Consider the following 19515-nt stretch of genomic DNA (forward strand, 5'->3'; position numbering starts at 1 on the left):
ATTACAGCCAAGGATTGGATTATCACAGCTAATCCAATTATTCATGTAATCTGCTGTCAAACTGGTCTGGATAACCGTTTGGAGAGAGTGAATCCACGTGGGTTTATTATAGCTGTCAAAAATTTGGATGTTTGGCCGGGCAAAAACCTACATCAGGTGTCATGCAAGAGCTCCTATTGTGGATAAAAACTACTGCTTTGACAAATAAATGCTTTGACAAGATGAAGCAAATTAGCGCCGCTTCACTAATTTAATTTTAATGGCATACGGGCTGCAAAATAAACTGAATTGTTAGTCTGTAGTTGGTGACATCAGATACAGTGGTCCAGTAACCGGAAATAGAAAAAAAAATACAACCGATGACGACTTGACTCCACCTCATGATGCCATTTAGCAACAGATGAGCGGCGTCTCATGTTCATTTCGGGCAGCCAGGGACGAGCATTGCTATCGCAGGGGTGCCCCGAGGGAATACTTTTTGGCTGTGTAATGTTCCTCCGGGTCTCGGTGCTCCCCTTCTCTCTTGCCCCGTAGCTGACCAGCGTGTTAGCGACTCTCTCGCCCACCCCAAAAACCGCGTGTGTTACTGCCGACGCTGGTGGGTTTCTGCGGTGGATCGCTATGGATGTGCTGTGGATGATACCGCTGCTGCTGATTCCTCTCCTGATGTGGACCAGCAGCACGTTTGTTTTTTATTTCAAGAAGTGCTTTTACGTCGCCTGGATGATGTTATTGGCCCTAATAGCGATTCCCCTGTGCATACTGAAAAGCGGAGGCAGAGACATTGAAAACATGAGGTGAGTTTGTTTGCATAATAAATGTCGCTCGCAGCCAGCGCCGTCTCACGGCTAGCCAACGTTAGCTTGTTAGCTGGCTAACAGTAGCCGTGGTTGATACTAAACATTCAGATAAGGCTTGCTAGCAACATCACCTTCCTTATTGTAGATCTTGTGCATGTTAGCATAACATTGCTGTAACTTCAGGGAGCTTCTAGCCTACAAATCTGCCTCACGTTTTAAAGCGAGACATGACAAAATATACTTAAATACTTGATACATTTTTAATCACACACATGCTAACATCAGCACCCTCGACCCGTTGGCAGTAGGGACAGGCTAGCTGGAAACAAGAATGCTAACATGCACATGTTTATGTCCATTGCTTACCGAAAGCAAGTCAGGCCACATTCTGACTACTCCCCACGTGGGTAAAACAATACTAGCCTTCATTACGTTTATTATATTTTCTACAAGAATGCCTGCCACCTTCCCTCTAGTCAAATGCCTGGGGTTAGCTAAGTTGCATGAAGTGAGCACATAACGCTAAGTCTGCCCGCTGAACATTACAATATCACATCACGGTTTCACCTGTTTTTTGTTTTGCTGAAACGGTCGAAATTCCGCTAGCCAAATCAGTTTAACCCTTCTGATAAGGCAGCTGGTGGGTGTAGCAATGTGCACTTTTGCATGTTGTTGTCAGTGTTCCGGTTTAAGGCGCGCCTCCTCGAAACCCAGCACAGCATCCCTGCAATGAATCCCATCTTCATAATGAGCCTATAATGTTCAGTTTTTGTTCAGAGTATATGAACGACGTCTTGAGGCCATCGTTCGTGCTGCTGGTGGTGATATAAATATGATATAACATATTTAAATGTGTCTCTCATATCTTGTCAGCCTCAGTGTACGTATGCTGTATGTTATGGGTAGGTTATTAGAAACATCTTTTAAATTCAGTGCAGTCTAATACAGCGCCACTGACAACAGCTACTACTAATGGTTAGTAACATACTATAGATGCAGATATGGGCTCTATTGGAATGGCCCCTCAGCCTTACCACTGGAGGAAATTTGTTATTTTATTCTTGACACACACAAACACGCGCACGCTGGTGCAGGTCAACTGATACCTGTTAGGATAGAAATGTAGTACGCCTTCAGGGTCAGTGTCCACTTTGTTGCTGGAAACAAATGACTGCATTCCAGTAATTACCTTGCAGAGACGGAAGCCAGATGGCAAGTTACCCCTGATTAGAGCTGGGATACTGGGTAGTCATGAGGCCCATCCTCAATGCAACCTCGCTTGGCCTTGATGTGCTGACAGCAGCCCTGTCAGTTACAACAGCAGACCTTACTGCCTGGCTGCTCTTGGAATAACTGTTTTGCACTCACGTTAGCCGTGGCGTTGGTGTCATGTTTAACCAGTGTACCGTTCTGACAGCTCAAAGGTTATCGGGACCTGTTGACATTGACAAACTGACTGAATTGGGGTCAGACCTTGCAAAGAGAGTGAATAGAGTTTTGAATGCACATTTTACACACTAGCCAGCTCTGGTAGGGGCGGGCTTTGTGATTCATCAAGGACAGAGTAGTCTGTCACAGACATTCGCTGTCAGATGGGTACACAAAGGCCTGACTTCTGGGGTTGACTACTTGCTTCACAGCTGACTGAGAGGGCTTGGATGTAACCCAATAACAAGCCTCTACATGTACAGTCAGCCAAAGGCAGCCAAATAACTCAAATTACAGTTAACTTTGTGCTTGCATTTACTGAATAGCTGCTTTTGGTTTTCAATTTATTGTAAATTCAGACACACAGTATCTGCCACTTACGATAACAGCTACTTTTTGCTATGGCTCCAGCGTTAATTATCAGATAGGATCTCATGACAACAGATAAAGGACACAGGCTTAGTTTTCTCACTCACAATTGCTTGAGCTCAGGTTCCACACGGTGTAATGGCTTCTAACATCAGTGGGAGACTACCAGTGTTATTGTCTGTTTGACTAAGCAGTAATGTTGTCACTCAGACCGTTGGATGACTGACCTTTAAAGCCCGGCTTTCTCAATGCATTTATCCTCTGCTGTGTCATTCTGATCCTGTGACCAAGCCCCTGGTCTGAGCTGCCCAGTGACCTTTAGCACCTGAATTGGTTTCAGCACAGTTATCTTTGTTTGTTGGTTCAATGTTTTTATGGATAACAGGTCAGACTCACCTTTTATCCATGAGCAACCAGGTTGTATGAAACCTGTGCTGGCATCAGATCAACCTATATTTCATTATGCTCTGTAGGTTCGAAAGGAACTTATTTACAGACTGTCAACTAGAGGAAAAGCTTAGTGGGTTGGCCATAAAAAGAATCCAACCGAGGCCATTTCATTCCCCTTGAACAATCTTACAATTGCTGCAACACTGGCTGAGACATTGCATAACCAGTGGCGTTTACACTAGACTGAGTGTTTAATCACTGTACTTCTGCGTTGAAAGATAACCCCCAAGACCGTATTCTGGTTTAAAGATTAAGTTGTTTCACTAAAGTGAGGCAAAGAAACGTGATGTGCAAGCTTAGTTTAAAGTGAGACAGTATGATAGCATGAAGTAGAGTCACATGGTAAAGAGACACAAGGGATGTGTGAAGAACTTTCTCATGTCTTTGATTATGAAAACATCGTGAGCTGTCTGACTTTAGTAGTATAGGGTCAAATGGACAGATTTGGTAATCAAATCTGGCTGTTTACCGTCTATACTAGCTCATCATGAGTTGCCCCATCTTACAAATAGTAAGAAAACTAAAGCTTGTCAAGACTTGGCTAGGAAATCATCACATATTAATGTATATCATATGATAACTAACTAGAAAATACATGAGGTGCATAATTCCTAAAAGGTTCCTAAAAGGCTTTTTTTTTTTTTCTTTCCCCTGAGCAATCTGGGTCTCTTTTCTGATGTTTTGGTTATCTTTCTTATTAGTTATGCTAACATTTTACTTCCCAGTTTAATTGCTAAAATATGGATTTGCTGGTAATCCAGTCAATGCAGCTTTGCAGCTTTGACAGTGGACTCAATAGGCAATTGTATGCACAAATAGTCAGACCAGTTTCAGAAAAATTAAGCTTAATCATGTCTCATAAGCCACTTGTTTGACTTATATTAGCTCTGTTAGCTGTTAGCTCTCAGTAGTTGTCGATCAGTGAAAACAGATATAACATAAAAATGGTACCTTTTTATTATCATAAAAATGTACCATTGTTACATGCCGATCAAGTCAATAGTAGTCAATCAGAGCATCGCTAAATCCCCAGAGCTGCTCCTTCATGGGGTATTGTTTCAGCAAAATCAGAATAAGACTAAAATATTGTAAGTTAAAAAAAATTATCTGAGAGATTTGTTCATTTGTGACAAATGAGACTCGTGATGAAAAAACAGAGGCAGATAGGCCTGTAAATCCCTGCTCCCTTCATTTACAACAACAGTTCAGCTGCCTTTCCAAAAGAGTGTTCACGTCCAGTAAATGCACTCTTTGGTGTTTCCTTCCTCAGTGGATGGATGATCAGCTCTGGCATCAGGGTGAAGTAAAGTCTGTTGAATTGTACTAAGTGGCTTTCAGTCCCGCAATTATTGTGAGCAAAACCAAACAGAATTACCACAGCTCTGATCATTGGGTTTCCTGTTCTTTTGGAACAGGATATTAGAAATGACGATTGGTAATGTGTGATTATTGTAAAGGGGTAGTGGATTGCATTGTGCATGTGTGTAAAGTTGGAAATTTTCAAATTTTTCACACAGTGACTTCCTAGATAACAAACATAAAAGCAAAGTCCTAAACCATAGTGTACAAAATTCCTATTAAAGAAGTGTCAGGGGAAAAAAACAAGCCCTAAATTACAAGGAGATTGATAGAAGGTATTTTTAAAAGGAGGCTATGCTAGGACAACAACAGAAAGAACCGTTTGAGAGAGGATATTATTCAATGATGAGGAAAGGACGTGAGGTATTTTTTTTTAACAGATGTTTTCTCTGCTTGAGACAGAAGATGGGGAGTGACTCTGCTGTTTTCCCTGAGCGGGAAGGTCATTAAAGTTGGTAGTGTAACAGAAGCCAATTTTGATTTATTTCACAGGAAAAACAGCTAGTTTGTTGTACAAAATGTGTGGTTCAATTTTCAACAGGAAAATTCTTGCCCTGCAGATTTGGAAAGTGCATTATGGCTGCATGGATGCCGTCAATGTGCTGTGGCCATTGCACTCTAGATTACACATTTCAATATTGGTGGATTTAAATGTTTTGTTTTTTATCTCTAAGTGAATTTGTTTTTAGGCTTTATTTGATCCTTTACAGACTTTCTCAGAGTTGATATGCATCCTTAATAATTTTTTTTTAAGTCATTTTTGAAGGAATTTTTTATTTCAGCATCACTACATTTCTCTTTATTTGTGTGCGCTTACTTATTTTACACAAACTGCATATGTGGCCTGTACCTATTTGAGCGTCCCTACACCAGCAGGATGGACCTAATGAGGCAGTCACAGGTGTGGAATCTGTAATCAGCTACTGCCTCAGATTGCAAACATAGATTGAATGAAAGGCTTTGTACAGATTTGCAATGCAGTCTTCATTTATGCAGTTCTGACTGGTGTTTCTTCCCCATAACATCTGCTGGGGGACCACAGTTTTGAATAACTTAAATTTTGTTGCTACGATATTACTGCTTTTGGCTCCAAGAGTGAATAAAGTGAAACCGCAATCGAAAGATGATGAATAATGGCTAGTAATGGAGAACTAAGTCGCTGATTGTAGTGTGGAGTGGGTCTGGACATAAATTGCCACGGCTTTCTTTTCGGTCTTACCAACATAAATTTTAAATAAGCAGCCATAATCAGCGTGATTGAGGTGAGACAGTGTACTGGGTTAGGACAATGCAGACTTTTGAAAGTGTTATAGGGGCCAAGGAGAAAATATCATGAAGTAAAGTGCAGGAATTTAGATGGGAAGGGATTACATCTTTAACCTTGAAGAGGGCCACAGGTTTAAAATACTTTCCTTGGTGTGAAAGGATTTCAAAAGCACATGTGTCCTGCATGATCAGTTTGTGACATGGCTCTCATCCTGGAGCTGGTTGTTTAGAATCCCTAATAAAGTTTTCCAAGTCAGGGCACAGGTCACCTCGGATATGTCTTTACAGAGTTCAGAGATGCTATCTTCTTTGTCTGTACAAAGGTCGAGCTCTTTACTCCCCAAACGATAAACCCTGATCAGACAGGGTGTTACCAGGAAACAGTGCTACTAATATTGTGAAAATGGGTTTCTTTATTTATTTATTTTTTTGGTTTTTTTTATATCGGGTTGAGAAAATTTTTTAACTTGAACCTGAGTAAAATTCTTGAACCTTAACTAAGTAACCTGATATTAACATTGAATCAAATGACTACAATGTTAAAGGGCCACTCTGTGTGTAAATTATATTATGATTATATATATATGATTATACCCCTCTGTACACTGCACTGCTTGACTCCAGAAAGTTAGCAACTAGCTGGTAAAGAGTTGAACACTGAGCAGCTAAAGACCCACATGTTTTTATCAAGATTTGGTGAGGATAAAACGGCAAAAAGGAGAGAGAATATTTAAGTTACATACAGCCTGGTGGCGAGAAATATGACTCTACATGAATGGTAATGTTGCTTCCTGTCCGCTAGATACTGTGTGAAAAGCAGGCAACAGTTTCCCATAACAGCATCATCATAAGCTGGTGATATAGTGGTGGGTCTGAATTGTCAGCCTGATGAAAGTTTTTATGTCCTCGAGTGGCCAAAAAACAGCCAAAACAGCTTTAATGTGTAATTTTTTATTTATTTATTTATTTTAAGGTAATGTGTATATCAAATATCCGCTTTTATATTTAGTAGTTAGTTGGAAACGAGATTTCTAAAATTTGATAAGTGGGACATTTTACTACTAGTGTCACCCCACTTTTAAGATTGTAATTCCAGATAAATCAAAGTACTGGTTTGAATGGACTTATCACAGCCCCCCATTGGCTGTGTGGCTCTGACGTTGGAATAAAATATGTGTCATAAATTTGCTTTATCCATTTCTTTCAGTGTCCGTGGCAGACAGGCAGATGGTAGGACTCTCTCTCTCAAAGCTTATTGGAGCGTTTTATTTAGTACAGGCAATTATTTAACCAACCAAGAAACAAACAAAGCTAATGTTTGCAATCTTGCACATGGTTAATATGCCAGATGTCTACTACCTTTAAGACAGTCATGACTGTATTGTCTGATTAAGGACAAATTTAAAATATCTTACGATGTAAGATAAAGACTTTAGTATTTAACGGGCTTTATACATTCCACTGTTACCTTCAACCTTCCCAACAAGGATTTTGGTTAATAATATATAGCCTTCTGCACTCACGTGACTGTGAACAGTAACCTATACTTACACAGGACTGTAATTAACCTTTTTCCCTGCAGGGTTATCCGCTTCCTGGTTCGTCATGTGAAGTATTTCCTGGGCCTTCGGTTTGAAGTGAGCGGTTGGGAGCATCTGCAGACAGAGGGACCCTACGTCATCATCTCCAACCACCAGAGCTCCCTAGATGTTTTGGGTGGGTATTGTAATACTATATAGACTTTCTTTTTTTTCATGTGTTGGGGCTCTGTGATCCAGCACACTGGATCCGAAATGAAAGAATAACTTTGAGGCTAAAGTGTCGACTATTGGCTTTAATTCTAACACATTAACATCCACTTTGTACTTTTCAGGAATCATTACCTTGTTACTGGCCTGCTGCACTTCATACACTGGAGGGACTATGTATAGAAAAAGGGCTATGATTCTTACACTGTTCATGCAGTATTTGAAGCTGAATGTCAACACTTTAAAATCAGATGTGTGACCGCAAACAATGGAGCTTGTTTTCTTGAATAATTAAACAAGTTTAATTTTCATTTTGGTTAAAAGTGAGTCTGAAACAGTGCTGAAAGGTTAGAAAATGCAGCCTGACTCATTTATTTTTCAGTACTGACTGAAATATTTTGTTGGATGATGAGGAACGATGCAAGATGGTTGCGCAGATGTCAGTTTTTAAGCAGCAGGTTTTTCTATTTTTGTTTTTGTTTTTATTAGTTTGTGTTTATCTCTTGTCTTCAGCGACTCAAATTAAGATCGGATTTACCAGGGAAGAAGTGTTGTACATTTAGCAGTGCGCCCTGAGCTGAGCAGTTTGACAGCAGACTTGTCACACTCGGAGAGTTTGCAGGACATTTTAGTTGAAGTAGCCGCAGTCCTCTGCAGTGGAGGCAAGAGTCACAGATGGAAGACGTGTAACATTGCACTGGTTAAGCTTCGACTGGAAATTTCAGAATTTCCCCAGTATACCAATCTCCGCTCCATGGCCAATAAAATGTACAAGCTGCTACTGCTCAGTGGTACTAACAAGGATTGTTCACTCTCTGCTGCTCTGTGCTTCAGGGAAACCTGGCCAGGTGAATCTTTCCGGGACAGTTTGCATATCAGAGCTGTCAGTGAAAACAAGTGTAGGGGACATGTGCTTTTGTAAAAATGAATGCTGATGTGTCAGATGTCAGAGTGGAAGGATTTTGTCATGTTTAAGCCGACCTTTATTCTGGTCAGTGCTGACATCAAGATGATACACACCTGACTGACCAGGTAATCCATACAGAGAATGTCTACCGTCTCTTGTTAGAAGGTTAGACAAGTGACGGTGGTCACCACTGAGAAATGACCAACAAGGCGAAGCAGGAACTACAGTCTTGTTCGAGTGCGCCGACTGTTGACCTGGATGAGCTCACTGATGCTGTGACACAGGAAACCATCGCCTCACACTGCAGACAACAAACGACTGACCTGGCCTGAATATATTTCACTGAAGGGTTGACCCCTGACTAAATGGACAAGTCAGGACCGCTAGAGACATCATTGCTGCCGCTCTGCCCACCCTCCTGGACTGAACACCTCTCCTGATTCAGTGAGGGAAGGTCAGCAGAGAACCCTCACAACTTATCTGAACAAAATGTTAAACTTCTCTTTGTTCTAGGGAAAACCAACTTTCCTGGCTTGGTTGCTAAATCGGGTTGTAGTGAAGGTTAGACAGTAGTCCTGCTAGAACTGGGACAAATGTAAAACTATACCAGCTTTGCGCTGACAAAGAGTGTTTGACAAAACTGAGAATGATGTGCAGCAGAGTACCATGCAGCCACAGAGAGGATTTTAAAATCATATTTAATGGTTTGGATTTGGCACAGAAGATCATAGGGTGCATTGATCGATACATACACCAATAAAAAATTCACACATCACTGGCCTCACTGGACCCAGTCTGAGCTAAAAGCTTATTATAAATTTATTGGATACCATTTAAAATCGGTGTAGATTGAATCAGAGGACATTTGTAGCAATGTAGTGATTCTTGTTTCATCTCATTTTGCATGTGCGGGCCTCGCATCATTCTTCTCAGTCCTGAATCTCATTGATGATGGCACTAATTATGCGGAGGTCTGTTTTCTCTCCATCAGTGGCGGGGAGAGAGTGTTTTTCAGTGCCAGTGAGGGATGAGAGCTAGGCATCTAATTAGCGCCGTGGAAACTCGGCATGAGTGTGATTTGGCGTCCAAGTTGCCATGCCAACGGCTACACCCAGCCGTTAATAGCTGCTCATCCTAGAGCTGATGTAATGAGAACTAAAAATCCTCACCACACTGTCACAGCTAGAGCCAGGTTTTAAGCATTCTTTCGGATGTAGTTTATAATTTTGGTTCTTCTCTGCTTTTTTTTTTTTTTTCACCCTAGCTTAGACACATCTACTTGCTCTCCTGTTTGCTATCCTTTTTTCACAGACTTTGACTTCCTTTGTCTAATATAGTGTGTGTTTTACATCTCACACCGCTCTATCTTCTGCACCAGCAGCGTTTGTACGAGGGTTGATACAACATGTCTGATTTCATAATGTAAGCATTAGTCATGGAGATAACTTTCATCAATAAACTTGATGAATTCAGGGTGTGACAAGGCCGTGGATGAGTATTATAGAAAGACCAAAGTTCAGTCCAGATTGACGTTGCTACTATACAAGAGACACGTCTTTTTACCCACCCCTCGAGACACCACTTTTTAGTTTTTTCTTTTTTTTTTGGATTGTCAATAATAAATAAAACAGTAACTGTACAGGGAAAGGGATTTTTGTTTTTTCTGAACACTCACCCATGTCACAGCACATCCATCTGCCCAAACATAAAAAACTCAGCTGAACACAAAAATATATTCTAAATTATAGACAACAATACAGATAAAATATCTATATTATACCTAAATAGTAAAAGAAAAATAAGTCAAAAAATAACACAAATAAAAAATAACATAGAAAAAAAGCATAGCTACTCAGATATTAATGTAAAAATGTCAAGAAAGGGCACCACACTTTGTAAAATTTACTCCCTTGTTCCCCAGGTAGTATATCAGATTTTCTCTAGATTCATACAGGACATAGGTGTCTCTAAAAAATGTCTCTAATCCAGTGTGAGTTGGAAGGAGGGGCAGAATCCCTCCCTATGACATTTCATCTAGCCAGCTAATAAGTCAAAGCCAGAGGGGCAGAACAATTTAAATAAAAAAATAAAAAAAGTTGTAAAGGTTAGACATGATACCTTTTTGATGTGGGGTTGACTGAGTGAAACATATCAACAGGACTGACTGGAGGTTTATAAAATGAAATTGGGATATTAAACGCTGTGCATCAGGCCTGACGTAAAAATCTAAAATAGTGCGTGTTGGCGATACCAAAGGTTTCTGACATTGAGAAAAAAAAGCGAAGTGATTATCAATAAATAGAAATACGGTGTCTTGATCTAAAGTTTCATCTCTTGCATATTATCTGGATTATTTTATTTTTTAATGACAGGACATTCTTTTTTTTTTTTTTTTTTTGAAAACGATGGAAAAGATTAGTCTAATCTATTGACACGCAGTTTAATAGGTACCACTATATACACACTCTATGAGTACGGCTAGAGAAAACGAATGCAGTTTAATGCAACAGCCATGAAATAAAGACTCCCTTCACATGAAGGCTATAATGTTAACTTGGGGTGGGTTTTTTTTTTTCTGAAACGGGTCCAAACAAAAATGACCTTCATCATAAGATTTATTGCAGGATTGATGTTAGACCTCGTTACTTGTAGCTAGTTGGACCTAATGATCTAGTAATTTGAGTTTACTGTCTTTCACATGTTTATGTAGCTTTTCATAAACTATCAGTCTGAAAGTTCTGCTTTGCACCAAGCCCCATAAACTTAGCAGTGGGTAGTAAAAGCTTATTGGGTATTGTGAGTATTTAACATCTAGAGCATTCATACAGAAGATTCCTGTCCTGTTCGTCAAGTTTAGTGAAAGGAAGATTTTTTTTTTTTTATGAGCACTTAACTCGAAATTAAATTATAGGCAGAGATGCTCACAGCCTATAGTAGAACACGTAGTCCCTTATGAATCCTTTCCTTGATCACTTCAGCAATCATGCAACATAAAACTGCTGATATGGGGGACGTTTCTGGCAGGAACTGCGAGTTCCCGCAGACATCAGACACTACTGAGTTTTACCAATCCTCTATGTGTGAATCTTTTGCACTGATGCTCCTAAAATCCAATTTTGGAGCACCCTTTACCTGTTACAAACTGTAAAGTAATAAAGTAATAGGACACCCCTGACAGTTTTAAAAAAGGGAGGTTTAAAATACTTTCCTTGTTTCAGTGGAAAGTGCTTCAAATCCAGAGAGTGAAATGTTGAAAAAATAAACCAGTTATTGTGCAATCAAGTGTTGATGGCTATTGATAAAACAAACACTGGCTATGAGGATAGGGGTTACGTGATAACAAATTGTCCAACCTCTTGCATGAAAATTTCTCAGACTTGGCAGAGTAAAACTGCCTACGTGAACAAAATGACAGATTTGCTAATCATTCAACCTTTTGATTATAATTGCTCATGTTTGCCTTTGAAACTCCATCAAAAGTTATGATTCACTTTTTTTTTTTCCATTTAATTTCAGCAAATATTTCAAATGATACTCTGTGATGTTCTATACATATTTTTCTGCCTGGAAATAAAATAAACCAGGTAGAGAAATATGTATAGAATATCTGATTACTCTAATCCCGTTTGGCTCTGTAGAGCACTATTTAACTATTAAAGTTACAATGTTCGTGAACTTGCCTACGTATATATTCCTGAATTTAGAGTTATAATACTTTTGAACCTACAGAGCAAAGTGGTGCCTTGAAATGTATTGTAATCAAGGAAATTTTCGATTATCTTCAATATTTTCCTGTGCTGCTACTTTTAATGCAGAATGTAATTAGTTCAGAGAACCAGTCTCATTCATTTATTAGTTTTGTTTCTAAGTTGCTCCTGGTCACAGGCTGCACTCAGACTTCGGTTGCATATATACTGTATCAGAACATTGACATTAGTGGTTCTCGTTTGTGACGTTTGTCCAAAATAAAATATCGTCTGCAACAAGTGGCTCCGACTGCGACGACTGACTTTCTTTTCCTTTGTCTCCCAGGCCTGATGGAGATCTTACCAGACCGCTGCACCATGATTGCCAAGAAGGAGTTGATCTACGCTGGCACAGTGGGCCTCGTCTGCTGGCTGGGCGGCATCGTCTTTATCAACCGCAAGAAGACGAGCGACGCCAAGAGTGTCATGGCCGGCGCTGCCAAAACCATGTTGGACGACCAGGTAGTCTGCCTCTTGTCAAAAGGGGAGACAGTTTTATCAGTGATGATGGAGGGAGCCATGTTTAAGTCAGAATCAAAATGGTTTACAGTTTGATTTAAAAAATTTCTGTTTTCACTATAAATGTATATTTTACATGTATTTATTTTTTTCATCAGCCAGATTTGGTATCTCGATCATTTTAATAAATTTTTGTTCAGCCAGATTCAGTGATACACACACATATTACCAACATTTAGAACAACTCCCTGTCTGTCCTCTGTTAGATTGAGGGGAGCACAGCTATGGAATAAACACCATCATATTTGCAACTCGATCCTCCTCTCTCACAAACTTTAAATTCAGGCTTAGAGCGTATTTGATTAGCCAGACTCCTTGAATGTTATATCTTGCGGCCTCATTTATCCTGGTATCTTTATTAGCAGTTGTTGAGTATGCTTGTTATTAGCATTTGTCCTATATAACATATGACATGATATTTGGGTTTTTTCTGTTTTGTTTTTGTTGATTGATTAACTATAATTTTTATTTTTATTTCCACTTCTCTTTTTTTCGGTAGATCTCCTTATTAGCAATTTTGGGTTCTTTAATCTCACCGGCACAATTACATCTTTTTTTGTTTTTGTTTTTTGTTTTTTTTGCAAATACATAAACTAAAATAAATAAAATGAGTACTTCCAGCTCTAGTTTTTAAGGGTACAATAAATGTCATATTAACCTGTCACATAGTTATTTTTGGTTTTAAGTTGTCACAAGGTTTTGGTTTTGACTCACTGGGGATGATGTCAGATGAATAAATCTATGTTCTTCCTTTCACCCTCGTCCTTTGACCCTCACAGATCCGTCTATGGGTGTTCCCAGAAGGAACGCGAAACCAGAGAGGCGACCTGCTGCCCTTTAAAAAAGGCGCTTTCCACCTGGCAGTGCAGGCACAAGTAAGTGCTTTTTTTTCTATCTCCTTAAATTTCACCCTTTTTTTTTTTTGTGGGGGGGGGGTTCTTTACACTGAGTAGAGCGAGTTGAAGCTGTCCTATATCTTATCCTGTACCTTATCTATATCCCACCTGTACATGTGAATTAAGTTGACATTTCATGTGTTTGTAATTGTACACTCTGCCACCTCTATCCTACTGACAGAGTGGCTGTGATGATACTGGCTGTTGTTCAGGGGACTCCTGCCAATATTTGTCTCCTGAAAGAATGTGTGTGTGTGTGTGTGTGTGTGTGTGTGTGTGTGTGTGTGTGTGTGTGTGTGTGTGTGTGTGTGTGTGTGTGTGTGTGTGTGTGTGTGTGTGTGTGTGTGTGTGTGTGTGGGGTTGGGGGGGGGGGGCTGTCATGTTGCCAGCATTGTGCTGCTTCTAGACACATGGGGGAGCTAGAAGCCTTACATGGCACAAGGCAACAGCATGATTTCATCATATCCAATATACAAATGATTGTACGCATGGACAGCACTGGATCCGCCAGACTTGTTAGCGAGGAACTTTTGTCTGTCTTTACAAAGATTTCTTTTGTTAACATATTCAGGCTGACAGTTCTGTTTTGGTTCTCTCAGAAGTTGTTCCTTCGTTCTATATGGATGTGTTTGAATATATTGAACGTGTGAGGTCCCCCCCTTTATTTTTTTTTAATTATTTTTGTAACTTGCTGCTAAAGATTAATATCAGTTTGGTTCAGATATGCACCGCGGCTGAGAGCCTACAAAAATAAAGCCCTCCTGCTCCTTCTTAGCTAACACATTAACATTTTCTATGGGGGGGGGGGGCCCGTTATTGGCTGTACAGCTCAGAACCTGCTTATACTATATAGTGTTTGGATGTTAACAGGAGGACTTGATTTGTTGTGTGTGTGTGTTAGTGTGGGGTGGCAGAATGACTCCACCTGAGGTTTTGGGTTTCCCTGGTTTGGCTTTGCTTTACACTTGAGACTTTTCCTGCGTCCACATAGACTATTTCAATCCCTCCACGTTTGCTTCCGCTGAGTTACTGCGCAGCCTTTCCGTTTGTACCCGGCCGGCCCGAGTGAGTGGAAGCAGGACAGCCCCCAGGGGGAGCCACGTTTGGCTCAGCCAGTTCTGTTGAAGGGCCACTCGGGGCCGAGAGAGAGAGTGTGAGAGAATGTATTAGCAGCAGTGAAGGAGATGGAGATTGCTTGTGTCATAGTGATTTTGTGTGTGTGTGTGTGTGTGAGAGAGAAGGTGAAGTTTGTTTCTCGTCTTTTTGCTTGGGAGAATGAAAAAGGTCAAATGTAAATTTTAGGAGTCAGATTCATTTATATTTTTAATCTCAACACGGAAAAAAAGAGGTGACCACATTTTTGGGGAAATGTTAGTCTTCTTTTCGTTCTTGTTTTCCAGGTACCCATCATACCCGTCGTCTTCTCCTCCTACAGCAACTTCTACCTACGAAAAGAGAAACAGTTCAAATCAGGTAACCCAGCCACATTGTTACCCATGTTTTTTTTCTCTTTTCTTTTTTTCCCCATTGTGTGTGTCTAATCCACATCCGTATGCAAACATCTCCTTGTTGTTCTGTGAGACTCCTGAGAGTAAAGTTTTGTGCCTCCGCAGGGACCATCAGATTGAAGATCCTTCCAAAGATCGAGACAAAGGGGATGGCGTCAGAGGATATTTCGTCCCTCTCTGACAAATCCTTCAACCTGATGCGCTCTGCCTTCCTGGACATCTCTGACTCCGTAACCCAGAGCAACGGGCCCTTGAGGCACTGAACATTTACCATAGTCCAGCCTCTCTATTTTTTCCCTATGTCCCTGTCTGAGACCCGTTCCTCCCCCAGACCTCCCCGCTACCCCCGGGTTGTCCCATCACCTGGCCAGGAAACAACATGACACAGGTCTCTTGTCATGAAACCTCTTCTCGTCTAGTTGAGGCCTGGTCCAGTCCGCCTCTGGCCTGACCATACAGCACAGTCAGTCCTGACCCTCACTATGTCTGCAGCAGCGACGGCAGCAGCGCTGCTCTGCACGCCGTGAGCGGAGTGACGGACGGCAAGCCGAACAGTATGGATGTGTGTTGCTCTTCGTGCATGCCTTTTGGATGGCTCTGTCCATCTTCACCCTTGCTTTATTATTATTGTCTTACTTTATCACCATTTTGTACCTTTTTTATTTTTATTTTATTTTTTTAATTTCTTTTTTTTTTTGCCTTTTTCTCCTCTTTCTTTTTCTCCTTTCGCCTTCTGTTTAGCAGATAAACCTTTGCATTTTCTCTTTCCTGTTGATAAACGTCAGTGGGAATTTATGTGTTTCTCTCATGCTGCCTTTGTTTCAGTTATCTTTTGACACACACACAGGCACACACACATTCAAAGTACCCCATCTCCTTCCTTCCTTTCCTTTTTAGTGTGTTATCCCCCTTTCTGCATTCCAGTCTCTTGCCCAAAGACAAAAGGAGCGGGGTCTCCACGAGCGGCGGAGTGCGTGGAGGTGAGGCGTCGACACCGGTCGACCACGGACCGCTTTAGTCCCGTCGCTATGAATTTAACTCTGTGTCCATATAGGCTCTTCGACTCTTATGACCAATGGCTCCTCGGCATACTTCATGACGTCAGGGAGCAAGGAATTCAAGGTTACAAGAAACAGTGTATAACAATAGCACCCATCTGTACTGAATTAATGGACTTCATTGGACTGATCAGTTTTCAGTGTTGTGCATTGTTGGTGTACCATTGTGCTTTCTTTCAGTTTGTCTCTCCAAAAGTTTAGAAATAACCTGCGTGCTTTCATCGAGCAGCAAGTGTCTTCTGGCTGTATTCTGTATTTTTGCTCTCTATTTATTTCCACGTCTAATATTCTTGTGTTTTTTGTTTTTTTTTAGGGTTTCTTTTTTTCTTTTTAAGAAGTGATCACACGTTCACGCTCTTCTGAAGGAAGTCACAAGTGAACCTCTTTAAGATGTGTCAAAAAAGGTGATTTCCTAAAGTGCAATGTCCAACTGTTTTAGCATTTCTGTTCCAAAGTGCAAGCCACCTGCCGTGCCATGACAAAGTATATTTTCGGATGTCAGTTTTTGATGTCAGCCCCTTTATTGACTCACTATGACCTGCTTAATCAGTCGTCCGCTGACTCGTTGCCCTTTACCAATAAAATCATATACCTTTTACCAATGATAGAAGGTGGTTCTTGCTGTAAGGAAGAGAGTAAAAGTGTATAATTATGGAATTATTTAGATCTCAAGAATTGTTTGACTTGGTCTGATTGTATTTGTTCTGATGAACTTGAAGATTCAGTAATTACTAACAGTCCTGACATACTCAAGTCTACATCTCAGAGGAGTTTAATTACTTAAAATGTATTCTGTTAATTGGAAATGGATCGGGGTCGTCCCTCTTGTTTTTTTTTTTTTGGTTTTTTTTAATTAATATGAAAGTGAATAACGTTTTTAGATGTGATGTTCTGATTCAGTTATTACTTAACCTCAGAAAATATTAGATTATTTAAAAAAAGAAAAAAAAAAAAGTTGTGGAAATTTTGGCCTTAAGTTTGATTGGTTGTTGCTGTTGTTGCTGCACTTGGGATTGTTCATCTCGTTTTGCTCATGAGCAGTTTTTGTTTTGTCATTTGTACTGACAATGACTTCTAATCAGATAGATTTGACTGAACTGCATTTTAGTTTCCAGGTCTTAATTCTCATGTTACTCATTGCCTTTTTACACTGTTTGCTAAATCACTAATTTCGCCACTTTTGTCCCAATCAGACACCATCTGAGAATGTATTTCAGCATTCAGGATATTTGTGTACTACTAATTGCATCTTATTGTTTTATTTCATTTTGAAGTTATCATTTTAAAGTGGGATGCTTTCTTGCATACGGTTGGCATCACAACCTAGGAAATGTATTTATTTGAGCGTTAGATGTTAAATTTAGACTGACTTGTTGTGCACACACACCTCCTGCGATCATCTTGTGAATGGATTTGTCAGTACTCTGGTACTAAGCCTTCACACTGCTGTTCACATTTGAGTGCATCAGTAGTTCTACTGATACCTGCTGGGCTCTCGGCTTTAAGTACGTGACAGTCAGGGTTTCATTTATCTTCATGGCCAGTATGGAATATACGCCCCAACCAATAATAATTGATCAAATTCTGTTTTGTTTTTCTTGGTTTTATGTATTTATTGACTTTTTTTTTTTTGTTGGTTTTTTTTAATTAATATGAAAGTGAATAACGTTTTTAGATGTGATGTTCTGATTCAGTTATTACTTAACCTCAGAAAATATTAGATTATTTAAAAAAAGAAAAAAAAAAAAGTTGTGGAAATTTTGGCCTTAAGTTTGATTGGTTGTTGCTGTTGTTGCTGCACTTGGGATTGTTCATCTCGTTTTGCTCATGAGCAGTTTTTGTTTTGTCATTTGTACTGACAATGACTTCTAATCAGATAGAATTGACTGAACTGCATTTTAGTTTCCAGGTCTTAATTCTCATGTTACTCATTGCCTTTTTACACTGTTTGCTAAATCACTAATTTCGCCACTTTTGTCCCAATCAGACACCATCTGAGAATGTATTTCAGCATTCAGGATATTTGTGTACTACTAATTGCATCTTATTGTTTTATTTCATTTTGAAGTTATCATTTTAAAGTGGGATGCTTTCTTGCATACGGTTGGCATCACAACCTAGGAAATGTATTTATTTGAGCGTTAGATGTTAAATTTAGACTGACTTGTTGTGCACACACACCTCCTGCGATCATCTTGTGAATGGATTTGTCAGTACTCTGGTACTAAGCCTTCACACTGCTGTTCACATATGAGTGCATCAGTAGTTCTACTGATACCTGCTGGGCTCTCGGCTTTAAGTACGTGACAGTCAGGGTTTCATTTATCTTCATGGCCAGTATGGAATATACGCCCCCAACCAATAATAATTGATCAAATTCTGTTTTGTTTTTCTTGGTTTTTATGTATTTATTGACTTTTTTTTTTTTTCTTGTCTAAGATTTAACCTTTGCAGCAAGTAGTTTGAATGTTAAAAAGTACTTAACCAAATTGGTTTCCTCCAAAATGTGAACACCACCATATACACTTTGCTAATGGAGCGTTTTATCCATTCATTTCCTGTTCATTTCTTGGTTATTTTGTAATACAAATGTGTGATTTGTGAGCTTTGTGTCATGAGCTTGAACCAGTGGTTAACAGGCTCTGCAATAACCCCGCTGGTTGATAATGGTTTTTTTTCCGTTTGTTTTTTTTTTTTCTTTTTTTTTTTTCCTTTTTTGCAGGCGTTTACAAACTAATATGTAAAATATTGGAAACAATTCAAAGTATTCTGAACCTTAATAAAGCACTTTTCATGCTGAGTTTGGGTGGTAAAATAAAAACAGACTTCCAGGTTTTCTCTGATTTTCACCAAAGCTATTAAAGTGTAATTGGTGGTAGCTTAAGTTGGATAAGTTGGAAAAGCAGAGCCGTGTGTGTAAGTTTAAGTAAATATGCACACATGGTACAGACATGAATGCCTTGCAGAAGAATAATTAACCTTTTTTTTTTTTTTTGTGCCCTGAAATACCTGCTTTGCTTTTGCTTTTTTTTATATTGAACTCTGATGGAAAGTACATTTACTCAAGTACAACTTAGATGTAGTTTACTTGAGCATTTTCATTTTCTGCTGCTTCTTCATACTTGTTCTCCATTTCATTTCAGAGGAAAAAAACCTTCATTTTTTGCTACACTACATTTATCTGATTGCTTGTTTGTTGATTAGCGTTTTGCGTATTGCAGACACTGCAGAAGTCTCCGTCTTACCAAGTCTTTTGTGTCTGTTGTTATTTTTCTTTAAAAAAGTGGGGGGAAAAAAAAAATCTGCCATTTCAGTGAAATAAATAAACTTGCTTTAATAGAAGTCAGAGAGCTTAACCAATTTTCTAGAACAATGTGACATTTTGCTTCGTTTTAAAGCAGCAATTGGTTATTTTGTCTTATTTCAAGTTGATCTCTACACTGGCAGATTTTTTTTTTTTC

The 19515-nt window shown here is 39.5% G+C and overlaps 1 protein-coding gene across 1 annotated transcript; it reads left to right on the top strand.

The window, feature by feature from the left end:
* Nucleotides 1-414: 414 nt before the first annotated feature.
* Nucleotides 415-17609, top strand: agpat2 (1-acylglycerol-3-phosphate O-acyltransferase 2 (lysophosphatidic acid acyltransferase, beta)). Its single transcript, XM_040157938.1, has 6 exons — nt 415-797; nt 7255-7388; nt 12360-12535; nt 13372-13467; nt 14889-14961; nt 15102-17609. The coding sequence occupies exons 1-6, from the start codon at nt 622-624 to the stop codon at nt 15257-15259; spliced, it is 813 nt and encodes a 270-aa protein (XP_040013872.1). The 5' UTR covers nt 415-621; the 3' UTR covers nt 15260-17609.
* Nucleotides 17610-19515: the final 1906 nt, after the last annotated feature.

The sequence above is a fragment of the Xiphias gladius genome, chromosome 20 (genome assembly GCF_016859285.1).
Source record: "Xiphias gladius isolate SHS-SW01 ecotype Sanya breed wild chromosome 20, ASM1685928v1, whole genome shotgun sequence".
Lineage (NCBI taxonomy): Eukaryota > Metazoa > Chordata > Actinopteri > Istiophoriformes > Xiphiidae > Xiphias > Xiphias gladius.

What these genes read in the sequence shown, in the direction of transcription:
- agpat2 (XM_040157938.1), top strand. Translation starts at nt 622, where the DNA reads ATGGATGTGCTGTGGATGATACCGCTGCTGCTGATTCCTCTCCTGATG. An exon ending in AGAGACATTGAAAACATGAG is followed by an intron (nt 798 to 7,254) that starts GTGAGTTTGTTT and finishes TTTTCCCTGCAG; the next exon opens with GGTTATCCGCTTCCTGGTTC. An exon ending in ACCTGGCAGTGCAGGCACAA is followed by an intron (nt 13,468 to 14,888) that starts GTAAGTGCTTTT and finishes CTTGTTTTCCAG; the next exon opens with GTACCCATCATACCCGTCGT.